This window comes from Natator depressus, chromosome 10 (genome assembly GCF_965152275.1).
Source record: "Natator depressus isolate rNatDep1 chromosome 10, rNatDep2.hap1, whole genome shotgun sequence".
NCBI classification, from domain to species: domain Eukaryota; kingdom Metazoa; phylum Chordata; order Testudines; family Cheloniidae; genus Natator; species Natator depressus.
In genome coordinates this window covers 19,476,132-19,489,187 of record NC_134243.1, presented here as the reverse complement: position 1 = coordinate 19,489,187, position 13,056 = coordinate 19,476,132, and the positions used below count along the sequence as shown (strand labels likewise).

Sequence of the window (13,056 nt, the reverse complement as noted above, 5' to 3'; positions counted from 1 at the left end):
ATTACAAATTGTTTCCATGTACCTTTTTAAAAACGAAAGTTCTTCAGAAATTAAAGCATTAAGAAGCTGTAGTAAGACATCCTCCGTTTATAGAGAAGAAATAACAGAACTTGAAGTTAATTCCCTATCTAAAGCTTGCTAGACTCTCGGCACCTAAAATTCACAGAAGATTGTACAGGTAACAAAGTTAGAATGTGAAGCAAAATACAAGTTTCTTCTTACAGTTAACTTTTTTGTTTTTTTACAAAGTGTCGGACAGCGTCAGCTGGTGTGCCTCGCTCGGGCTCTACTTCGAAAGTCCAAAATCTTGGTTTTAGATGAAGCCACTGCTGCTGTTGATCTTGAAACTGATGACCTTATACAGTCAACAATAAGGACTCAATTCGAAGACTGCACTGTTTTAACTATAGCACATCGTCTAAACACTATTATGGACTATGAAAGGTAAAGTGATGCAACTTTTGCAAAGGGAGAATGGTCTTTAGTGTCCGTATCTTACATGAATCGGAATCGATGTTAACCAAAAATGGACACCAATCAACTTTTAAAAATATTTTTTCCTTACATTTGTTAGATCTGTTATCAGCTGAAATTCGTGAGTTTGTGTGTGTCTGTATTGCTAGTGTAAGCATGCTGAGGGTCAAGTTCTGTCCTGGGTTATGGTTGTGCAACCCCATTGTCCCCAGCATGCTTGCACATGGCAGCATGCTGAGGGCAGCACTTGTTCCTACAATTGAAACGTAGATTTATAATGTTCCCTCTTTCTCTGAGTGGGGGGTAGGAATCAAAACTTGATAAGCCCCTGACTCAGGTGTTCTACTCTTCCACTTTTTCTGTGACCCCTGTAATTGGACTGGGAAGCCACACTATGGATGGGACAAAGCAGGAGAAGTGGGCATTATATCCCCACCAAACTTGCAGGTGTTCACCACCTCTATTAACACTCACTCAGTACTAATTCAGGCATTCCAGCCATTCATGCAGCGGAAGCCCCCCCACATTTGATCGATGCTCCCTCTTGGGGGTACTAGCAGTATTTTTCTCCCAGCTCTCAGCAAGTTGGGGGTAGCATTTCGACTCTGAACGCTGGGTTTCCTGACTTCTTAGAGCTTGCTTTCACAGCCTTAATGTTACAGTAACACTGTTGCTTTGCTTAGGCAGTCTAAGCACAGAGTAAATCGGTGTATCTGCGGTAGGATTAGTGAGGTCAGGGACAAATTTTACCTTTTGTGAAAGCTCTTGCAAATAACCATGGGAAAATAATGCAGGCTGAGATGCTATGCTAAGATGGCTAAAATTCCAAATAAGTCAGTATTTTGACCATTTTTTCTTTTCTTGTTTTAGAGTTATAGTCCTTGATAAAGGTGAAATTGTGGAATGTGATTCCCCAGCCAATCTACTTCAGAAGAAAGGCATTTTCTATAGTATGGCCAAAGATGCGGGTTTGGTATAATACAAGAACTTAGCTTGTATGCGTGGGGGAAAAGGGGTGGAAATTGACTGACTATACACATTGAGAGGATTTTGAGAATTCTGACTTCCTTTGTTCTGCTACTCAAACCAAACGCTTCCACCTCAGACCCGGAAAATTCTAAGTTTAGCATGAAGAAGATAAAAGTAACATAAATGCAAGCCTTTTTTCCTTAAGGATTTATTTTGCAAGGAGTAGAAGTTCTGAATGTACTGTGCTAAAGACCCAACTTAGACCTGTTCGATAGATTTGAGGCAAAAGATTAAACTGCAGTCCAAAAAATGTATGTTAGGATTTTTCTTGCTTTCAGAAGACTTTCTTTTGAGTTGCTTATGTTCTGAAGGTCCTTTTGTTTGAAAAATCTTTGTAAAATACTGCCTATTTGTTCAGTTGAGATTTACCATTTTAAGAACCATCTGGCGTGGGACGCACTCAGGACATTTTATGGAATAGCAATATGGCTCAATGTTTTTATTCCTTATGAAATACTGTCATGTATCCGGTCTTGTCTTGGCACTTATTGTATGTGGTCAGTGCTTTTATGCATCACGTTAAAGTTTTCATATGTGTTTATACTTTATAGCAGCAAGTTTGCAGAAATATGTCCATCTCATTGATGTGAAAAAGCACAATCATCGTCAAAAGTCACTATAACATCAAACTCTTGCTTGAATGCAAAAATGAATGTATTTCAATATTAAGTACCCAATTCTCTGTTCACTCAATGATTCTTTCTTATGCGAAAAGTACCAATGGGGGAAGGGTTACTCTTGTGAGTAAGACTTACCTGAGTGAAGGCTTCAGAGTCAGTTATATTATAATTTGGTTGTAGTATTACTGGTCATTGCATTTCACTGTCTCATTTAATACAGAAGCCGTGCCACATCCAGGACCGTTAGCCCTATGGAAACGGAGAAACCTTCTCTAGAGGCTGCTGCTGCTAATAACTGTTGTGCAAAATGCTCTTACTGTTCCAAAAAATATACATATTTTTACTAATCAAAATGCATGGGTTCCAGAGTAGCTTGACAGAGCTTAATTCACAATAGAGTCTAGCTCCAACTTAAGTGTGTTCTGTTTTTTTTTGTTTGTTTTTTACTTAGTAGGAAAAAGAAAAGTTCCATACAGTCTTATTTTATAGAAAGATTGCTGAATTACTGTAGTTTGAGTTCAGATGGATCCAAATATCTACCACTCTGGAAATGTGGACTGTTGGAAGTTATGTTGCTGACCTTAAAACTAGACAAGTGTCTTCCCTTAGAATAAAAGCTATTTATTTTTTTGTAATTTATGATTCTTTAAAATTGAGTACGCTGAAAATTTCTTTGGTATTTTTTGTAACGACTATAATGGAAATAGGAATATTTGCAAAGAACTTGGAGTAAATTTTCTTTGGTTGAAAATGATTGTCCCGATTTTTATACTCCTTTTGTAATTTTTTAATGACAAAAGTGTTTGCGCCATTTTTGACAAAGGGCTTAAGGCCTGGAGAGCTGTGGGTGCATCGGAGGTTGATGTTCATGCCTTGAAAACTAAGCCTCTAAAATATCATCACCAGTTAAAGAGTTAATAGATGAGAATAATCAGCCTTGTTCTGAGGCCTGTTTTGAGAGGAATGTGGGGAAGTGTGCACTTTAGATGAGCAGATCATAGTACTCCGATTACATGGTAACTCTGTTACTATGGCAGTACTACAATGTGAAATAAGCAGAGAGAGCTTCTCAGAGGTGGCACGTAAAAAAGATTGGCTCCCCAATGTGGGTGCTTTGCAGTGCCCAAGATGTCCAATTGATGATTGCTGCTCTTTTCAGGTGGCGCTATCACTGCATAGCTGTTCCATTAAAATAACATTTGCAAATAAAGGTGGTTCTTTTGGTTACCAAGGGCTGACTTTTAGACTAAGGGATGTGGTCATTGATCACCGGGGTAGTTTCCAAGGCCTTTCCTTGATTTTTACCAGACCTCCCTGCTCTACAGCCAGGGAGCTGTTCTCCTGCATGGTCTGTTGGTGAATTATGTTCTGAACACACTGGGCCAGACATGAGTGGTGTTGCCACCCCATATGCCTGGTCACTACAATACTCGCTCAAATTTGGCCCGGCTTGCCCATCTGTCATGAGGAGGAATGGCCGGGCCAAACCTGAGTAGAGCCTACATCTCAACAGTATCTAATGATGTCACACACTTTAAGACTTAGTTACCTATTGGTGTGTCTCGTACATGCCTGATGTTACTTATGACTAGAAAGGAGTGTCATAAATGTTGAATCATGCAGCACTGCTTAAAAATAACTACATCCCATGACATGTCTAACTTTCTCGTTTCCCTTTTTTGGGTTTGCTGAATGTTTTTTTGTGTTGCTCATGCAAGCATGGCCTGGGTGAAAGATACATTTTCCCACTTCACCGCCTCTTTCTTTTGATGGTGGTTGGTCAGCGGGCACAGTCCTGGCATAAGGGGGTGAATTAGAACAGTACTGTTTGTACTGTTTGTTCTGTTCCCTTGATTCCGAACACCCACTGCTAACTTTTGTTCCTCTGTAACACATACCGTGTTTGGTCTCCTCCTGTGGGGCTGCTGCCTTGTAAAAGTCTCATCACATCTCAACTGTGTTCTCTCTTGGCAGCATATAAATTTCACTACAGCCACTTCTGTTTGTTGCTTGGAACCTGTGCCAAGACCGGTTTGCTCCATGGGGGAAGAGACAATTCTATATGCACTACTAAAAAGGCCCAACCTTGTTGTAAAGCCATTAATGCTAACTTCTTTGGAGGGGGGAAGGTTCTCCATTTCTAGGGGGGATTTTTCCAATTGGTGTGCATTTTGATGGGGCTGGGAGCTCTGAATAACCCCCCTTTCTCTGCGGAGCAGAGGGAACCATGTTTTGAGGCACACGAGTCACCATATCAAGAGAAGTGCAGGATCTAGAGGATGAGTTGCCACGTGAACCAGGAGTGTCAGTCAGTACTGTGCAGTGATAAGACAAACCAAAAACTGAATAAAACAAAAGTTAATATCTTAGAAGTTGGGATCCAAACCTACAAGAAAAACTCAATAAAAAGACTGGTAGATGTTTCTGCACTGGCTGCTCCAAGAGTGAGACAACCCACGCAGAAGTAACGTTTACAGTATAACTTTTTGTTTTGAATTTGCGTCTCCCAAATTCACAGCACCTGTGGAGTGTAGTAATAATAATAATTAATAAAAAATGTCCAGCTCCATGCTGCCCTGTCAAACCCCTTATCTTGCTGCTTAACTCCTTGACTTCTCACACACACAACTGCAGCAGAACATGGTGGCATCTTCTGCAGAGCTGGGATTGCGACACGTGTGGGGCAGCCCTTGAGGCATCTTGTTCTATGTACCATTCATGAATTCTGCTGCATTCAAGTATCCTCCTTAGCTTACAAACTCTCATTATAGCATGTTAGTTGCTCTTATCTGTGTTCCACAACCTCAAAGCAATATTACACACCATAACCTATAAAGTCCTATCATCATATTGCTTGCACCCTGGGTGCAAACTACTGTTCACTGCTTTAACAGCTGAGATCAAATGGGGATGCTCCTGATTTGAAAGTGGGAGCAGGAGTCTTGTCCTCTGGAACTGGCTTCTTGTGCAGCTCCAAGGAGCTTGCATCAGTTCTTTGGGGCACATTTAAGATATTTGCTAGAAGGGATTGACGGGGTAATGTGTCAGGTGGGAGGCTTTCAGGTTGTGTTCTAAACATCGCTTGTTGGAATGGAACAATCTGTTCAGTGCAAGCTCTTGGAACATATTTCTAACTAATTTCATAGAATTTAAAGCCACAAAGGACCAGCAGTTCATCTACTCTGAGTTCTTGTAATATCACAAACTACCCATGCTAGCTGTCCATTCACCTTTAGGATTCCTACCAAACCATCTCCAATGCATCTGTGAAATTTGTTTCACATGCAGTTGATTTAAAAAAAAGAAAAATGAAAGGAATGCAGTTCGTGTTCTATGAACTAAGTACCAATGGCCTATTAAATGCAAGTTTGTAGTAAGAAAACTATCTACCTTTCAGATGCACAGTGATATGTAAATATATAGGAATAATGTGAGATAGGGTCATGTTAATGCAGGCCTTTGCTCTGGCCATTTTTAGAGTTCTTAACTACTAACAAGTAAACCACAGATGAAAGGTTGAAATAAGACTAACTCTGAAAAACAATCCTTCCGGATCTTGTCTGCACACAAATCCGAAAGCATTTTGCATGTAGTGGATGGCAATTGCTTTTCCTTATGATGGCTTTGTGGCTTAAATGATTCAGAAAAAATGTGGGTAAGTTAGTTTTGTTTGTATTTAGTGTTACCAAATCATGGAATTAATTTTTCAAGTTACTTCAGGCTTTCAACATGGGTTAAGAGTCTGACAAAGTCCTGTTACAGTTTTTTTTTGTACTGAATCCTTGTTACTGATCAGAATAACATGCATTGCTAATAGAAATCTTACACATAGTGAGGGTTGACTTTTACTTCATCTATTCTGTATAAAGCTCATTCTAATCCATATTTCAAAGTTACTTAAAGGTGGAATGACCTGCCCTGTTTTCCTTTGTATGTAATCCTTTTGTGTACTTTTGAGTAGAGAAAGCAAAGCAGTCTACACTGCCCTATGGTCTGTCCTATAGGGGTGTGAATAGAAGTGTGCGCCCAAGTGCTATGCTGTAACTGTGGGTGTGAACTAAAAGGTTCCTAGTTCAGTGTCCTCTTCCGACAGAATTACATTTATGTGAACCTTTTAGTCTGTGCCCTCAGCGTCCACATGGGGAAGTTACTTGGGTTTGCACTGCAATTCACGCCCCCATAGTCCGAACTACAGGGTAGTGTAGACATAGCCTTAGATTTTAAGCTTCTGCCATGGGATGAAGTGCATGGGGACAGAAGGGGGGGAAATTGCATTTGTCTGTGCGAGGCACAGGGGAGTCCGCAGCTCTTGTGGCTGCTCCCATGGTGCTGGCTCCCACTGGTCTTGCACACTTTCCAACTATGCCATACATGTTCTCCTTCGAAGGTGTCCCATAGTGAGATGTTTCCTGCTTTTGGGTGGACACCTTCCTATGGCATTTGCCCATTAGATTGGCTTTTTACTACTTTCATGTTTCAGTGGCCTGTCAACATGGGACAATGTAAAAAATGAAAGGCCATGCTCTTGTACCCACTGGCCTAACTGGGTTGGGGAGAATGTAGTTGTTCAGTGCTAGTAGGATGCCAGCCACTACCGTTTTAAGAGTCACTGAAATCATTTTGTCTGATCCTTGCCCTAAGAGGTTAGAATCGGGGTTAATAGATGACATCAAGACCTGTTTTTTGTACTTCCTAAAATACATGCAAGTATTTTGTGTATGCCTTCAGAGTGGTCCTGGCTGCTCTGAGGGGATGTTCCATATAGAACTTGGGTGGAACATTCCCTTTCCACACAGAAGTATAAACAAACTTGGGCTCTGATGGGCCAGTGGTGAAAGCTAATTCCAGAGACCCATGAATACCTTCGTCCCCCCATTGAGGTGAGAACACCCAGCCCCCATTCCAGGAACTGTTGGCAAGTGGGTGTCTGCAGATCTCTATTCTCAGGATGGAGTGATGAGAAAAGAGGTAGTCTCTAGTTCAGCTTTGAAGTGATCCTCTTCTTTGTTTAGTTCCCATGACCAAACAGCAGCCCAGGTGAAGTGGATTACTGCGGAGCAGAAGCAGCAAGCTGATGAAGCAGAGATTCCCCAGAAAAGCCGAAGGGTTCAGTTGGGTCTGTTTTCACTCCTGCAGATCCTGTGTAAAGTATTCAGTGCTCAGTACCTGAAGACCTCACTCTTCATGGCCCTATACAATGTGCTCTTGTTTTGCAGTCTGTATTTGAGGATGTAATTCATGCAGGTCAGTAGGCCACAAAAGAAATTCTGTTTTAAGAAAAAGGAAGTAAAAAGGTTTTACTTTGAGACTGAGTCAAGTTCTCAAGCTTGGAGACACTGATCCCACTTCTTTTTTGTGCGGGTGAGTGTCAGGTTACAAGGAGCCAATCCCCACCCTGTGAGGAATTGGGGCCATATCTGTACAACTGATGAAAGCTGATTGATATTGTGAAATTGTATTATGAAAAAAGTTGAGGTATGAGTCTCTCTCTCTCTCTCTCAAAATGTGGATTCATATATAATATATGTGGATCCACCATTGTTGATAGGACCTGTAGCATGTATACCCCAGATAAATACCACCCCAAAAATTGTACTTAAAAACTCAGTATCTTCTCCAGACTATATTAAGCATAGTGATTTATGAGCGCAACTCGTATTTTCTTATGGTTGGATCGTTCTTCATAAAAGTCATCTCCCAGGTATAGAACATGAGTCAATTAATCCCTGGAAGAATTTCATTGGTCAGGTTGATTATGGTATACTTTGGTCTCACCTGTCATTCCTGTCAGAAAAACTCATATTTCAGAAATAAGCTGAACAGGTTGAATTCTAGTTGCAGATCAATACTTGGACAGCTCTGCTAAGCTTAATGCCGCCATTTAGCACAGGATTTAAATGGTCCTATAACTGAGATTGGAATTAATCCTCATTCTCTCTGAGTAGTAACCTATAGCCAGTAGAAACCCACAGCCAGCTGAAAGATCAACCTCTATTTTAAACCCCCTACCTAGCAGCCCCTAAAAACTCAATTCCCCTGGAGGCAGGATGAACATATCTGCACGCAAATCAGGCCACCACCAATAGAGTCAGCATCTTGAAAAAGGACATTGCTTGTCCTCACCTGCTGGAGCATCTATATTGCCACAGCTCTGATCGGAGGCCTGGACCAAGAAGGCACCACAAGAATTCATCAGTTTCTGCCGATCAGAGGAGATCGGATTTATAGTCTCCGCAGAAGGTGAAGTCTGTCTTGCTGCTTTTATGATGACCAAGGACTGCAGGAAAATAACTTGAGGTAAAGTTTAAAAAACAAAGCAGCAATGCATTCTTCATACCTCAGTCTAATGCTTTTGTGCACAGGCTACATAGCTATCCATTGGATATCCATGGGTCCTTCATTACCCTGAAGGAGGAAGGAAGTGTCAGCTAGCTATGCCTCTGCCAATTGTTCCTCCCTGACCCCCTTTACGCACTTCATTAACCAGACCAAGAGCACAGTGGGCTAAGAGGGCAAAGGCCAAGCTATTACCTCCTGCCGCTGAATTTCTTTCTTTGTGAACACATTGCTCTCGCGGTGTTTGGAGTGCACGTCTATAGCACGTATATTAGATACAGAGACAACCTTCGTTACCCTATTGTTTGAGTCCCTCATGCACTTCGCTGCTGTTCACCAAAAGTTTTGTACATAAACGGTGGGTGCTCGCAATGCTACGAGTCCCTGTTTTCTTTTTATTTTTTTGGTTTCTATAATGTAACCTGCTGCCACAATTTTTTCCCCTCCTCAAGTCATTTGTCTCCCTGAAGTGTCTGGCTGAATTTTTCTTGCAAGATGAATTATTACTGGATGTGGTGGATAAAGGCTTTGATGTGGACAGCGGTCATCAGAGTTAAATAGGAGGGAAGCTGCTCTGTTTAACTGATCTCAGTAGCCCCAGTCCAGCAAAGCACTTACGCTCCTGCTTAACTTTAAACCTAACGACTTCGAGCATGTGAGTAGTTCTACTGAACTTAAGCACATGCTTTGGTGCTTTGTATCCAAATCTTTGAAAACCTATTTCAGCAGCAAAAAGATTTGGGGATAAATATCTGAGGAAACAACTGGATGGCACAAAAGGGTGTCTGAAATCTATGCAGTTGACATGGACGGATGTGGGACCTTTCAAAAGACACCTTAAAACAGGGATGATGTCTACTTTTGCATGACTGTAGGATTTTTTGAAAGAATATGCTTTCAGCCTAGCGCCCTCGTTAAAAACAAACCAACTTTCCCTGCCTTGGTTTTGAGCTGATGTTCTGCTGGGCTGCCCTCGTTCACCCCAAATCTGGTCGTATACTTACTTAGTGCCCAGTCTGGTTTCCACCTGGCAATCAATAGGCATTTTTACTTTGAAGTAATAGTTTGTAAGGTACTTTGGGATCCTGTGGGGGTAAAAGACATTGTATATTAATGTAAAAGCCTATTGTTACTGTAAAAACCCTGTTCTCCATGCTGTGCTTTTATTTTCACCTTGGACTGTTTTCATTTAAACAGGTGAGAGTGCTATAGAAGATGGGACATTCTCTTGGTCTTTGTTGGATTCTCCGTGTCTCAGAAGGTACTTCCGTGCTCTCACTTAAGGGGAGATGTCTCCATTAGTTACAGGCAAAGAGCAGTTACTAGCAATCATGGAAGTTATGCACCTACATATAAATGATTTTCAGCCCAGCCAATGGTCAGGCAGAAGTCAGACTTCCTTGGTAAGATTAAGAATAATAACTAGGACCCTACAAAATTCACAGTCCATTTTGGTCAACTTCATGGTCACAGGATTTTTTAAATGATACATGTCACTATTTTGGATATTTAAATCTGAAATTTCATGGGTGTTGTAATTGTAGGGGTCCTGACCCAAAAAGGAGTTGTGGGGGATCACAAGTTTATTGTAGGGTGGGGGGGTTGTGGTACTGCTATCCTTCTGTGCTGCTGCTGGCAGGGCCCTATCTTCAGAGCTGGGCCCCCGGACAACAGCCACCGCTCTCCAGCCACCCAGCTCTGAAGGCAGTGCAGAAGTAAGGGTGGCAATACTGTGACCCTCCCCCGCAAAATAACCTTGCAACCCTCCCCCCTCCACTGCAACTTCCTTTTGGGTCAGGACCCCCAATTTGAGAAACACTAGTTTCCCCCGTGAAATCTGTATAGTACAGTAACTCCTTGCTTAACGTTGTAGTTATGTTCCTGAAAAATGCGACTTTAAGCGAAACGATGTTAAGCAAATCCGATTTCCCCATAAGAATTGCTTGCTGCTAAATGATGAACTAGCAATTGGCTGAGCCCTCAAGGGTTAAAACATCGTTGTTAATGTAGCCTCACACTCTACAATGCAGCACGAATGGAGGGAGGGGAGACAGCATGGCAGACACACACACCCTGTATGTGAGAGAGAGAGAGAGAGAGAGAGATGCGCATTGCTCCTTTAAGTATGCTGACCCCACTCTTAAGTACATTGCCCTTTTAAGTAGATCAGCGATCTCCCTCTGTCCTGAGCCCTGTCCTGTGTCCCCCCCCCCCCCCCACCCCGCTCTATGGAGATGGGGTAAGCAGAGTGCAGGAGTAGTGGGGAGGGAGACACCCTGACATTAGGCCCTCCCCCTCCCTCCTCCCCCAACCCCCACACACCCACACCCACATGCAGCAAGCAGGAGGCTTCCGGGAGCAGCTCCAAGGCAGAGGGCAGGAGCAGCACATGGCAGCGTGGGGAGGGACAGCTGAACTGCCAGCAATTGATAGCCTGCTGGGCAGCTGCTGCACAGGGAACTTAGGGGGGCTGCCGGTCCACCCTGGTTCCAAGCCCCACCAGCTAGCTCCACCGGGCCGCTCTTTTTGCAAGCAGTGGACAAAGCAGGTGGCTGACAAATGTTATAAGGGAGCACTGCGCAACTTTAAACGAGCATGTTCCCTAATTGATCAGCAACATAACAAAACAACGTTAACCGGGACAACTTGAAGTGAGGAGTTACTGTGTAGGGTTAAAGCAGACAAAAGACCAGATTTTATGGGTGGAGACCAGATTTCACCATCCGTGACGTGTTTTTCATGGCCGTGAATTTGGTAGGGCCCTAATAACTGACCGCAGCCTCTGTTCCAAACCACTCTGCCTCACTTTTACTAGCACTGGAGAAGAGAAAGGGGTCTAATTCAGGAGACAAGTAAAAGAATAATAAATTGAGTGCAGGCTGAAGGGACCTGGGCTGCTGCTGCTAAGTCAAATTAAATCTTCCTTGAATATCATCTGTTTTCTTAGTAGTAATAATTAATAGCAAGTTCTTAGTGCCTTTTATATATCAGTGGATCTCAAAATGCTTTACAAAGGTCAGTATTTTACAGATGAGGAAACTGAGGTACAGGGAGGTGAAAGATTTGCTCAGGCCGGGACAGAGCCCGGAATATAAACCAGGTTTCCTGAATCCTAATCCAGTATTTTAGCAAGTAGGCAAACCTGCCTCCAATTTAACTGGGTATGGCTAGCTTGCTACAAAACCATAAAACACAAAGTGGAATTTTTCCCCCCAGGTGTAGAAATATTTTATTGTTTAATGGGAAATGTTGCTTGGAAATTGTTAGCATTTGTTGAGTGGCGTGTATTTTATGAAAGAATTTGAACCTATGGTTTTGACAAATTGTTGAGCTAGATTATTTCTTGACACCACTCCTCTGCCAGTGGGGGGGGAAAGGGACTAAATTTCAGTTGAAATGCAATGCCAGTAACTATGCGCTGTATCAGTCTTACAAATAAAAAGTTTGACAAAGCCACCAAAATTAATTTCCTTAGTCTTGTAACAAAAAGTATAATCCTATCTTCTTACTAGAATCTACATATTCATGAATATATTCCCTGAATTTCCTGTTTCAATATATTCCTTGTTGCTGTATTTTTGATTGAAGAGACTATACCTATTTCATTCTTGCTAGAAGTGAGAATAATATATCATCTTAATTTCTTCACTGGGATTAAAGAAAATGACCCTGAAAAGCTACTTTGTAATCAGAGGAAATGTAACAATTCAGCCGTATCTCCAGAGCAATAAATATTCAGTACAATAGTTCAAGCTGAAATGGTAAATTGAGGTGGTGCTCACAAAATATAGTGATAGTAACACTGCAAGGATCTGAAAGAGTTTTATTAACTTGTAAGGAAGATAATTAGTCTAAAATGTCATTGTTTGTTAAATGTTAAGCAAAAATAAGCAATGCATGGAATCCAGATTTGTGTGCTCCTGTTAATTAGGCTGTTCTGGGGTTCAGCACAGGAATACACTTTACTTAACCTTTTTATTTCTTTTAAATAAACATTCCATTTGGTAATTCCTGCGTCACTGAAGCTGTTCTAGTTAGTGCACAGCACAGAAATCTGTTCTGAAGCTGGAAAACAAAACTGAAAAAAGAATAACTCAATCTCTAGGTCTCTCTCCAGTATTTGCCCGAGACCTCTTTCTTCGGAAAAGGACATGAACATCACCCGACAACCCTGTCCTCTTAAACTTTCCTTTCTGCTTTTTCACCCAACCTTCAAGCCATAATCAAATTTCAGTAGTACATAAACTGCTTTATACACTTGGTTTAACTTTTGTATGCAATAGATTTAAGTTCCTTATTTATGCCTAGGTAGTGGTGGGGGAGGGAGGGGTTGTTCACATTATCAGTAGGGTCATAAAATCAGGCACTTGTATTTATTTTAAAAATGGTGTTTCATCACCATGATCAACCCCTTCTCCAAAGTCCCTTCTTTTTCTTTCTTTTTCCTAGACTCTTGAGACCTAGTAGTATTTGGTCCTGCTGCATTGGCCAAACCAGTTAGAATATCTGTTCTGCTTTCAAAAGCCTGGTCGCCTCTGTGAGTCACTGGGCTACAAACCTGCACAGATTAAAAAATTACACAGTTGTGAAAGATTCG

The 13,056-nt window shown here is 41.8% G+C and overlaps 1 protein-coding gene across 4 annotated transcripts in view; it reads left to right on the top strand.

The window, feature by feature from the left end:
• LOC141994903 (multidrug resistance-associated protein 1) overlaps nt 1–3,183 on the top strand; it is a 97,244-nt gene extending 94,061 nt beyond the window's left edge. For 3 of the 4 annotated variants that reach the window (XM_074965399.1, XM_074965396.1, XM_074965398.1), the window contains 2 exons: nt 250–444; nt 1,345–3,183. In XM_074965399.1, the coding sequence (XP_074821500.1) occupies nt 250–444; nt 1,345–1,453 (304 nt within the window). In that variant the 3' untranslated portion in view covers nt 1,454–3,183. The remainder of the gene's footprint in view (nt 1–249; nt 445–1,344) is intronic. The other variant, XM_074965400.1, reaches the window with a different exon arrangement.
• Nucleotides 3,184–13,056: the final 9,873 nt, after the last annotated feature.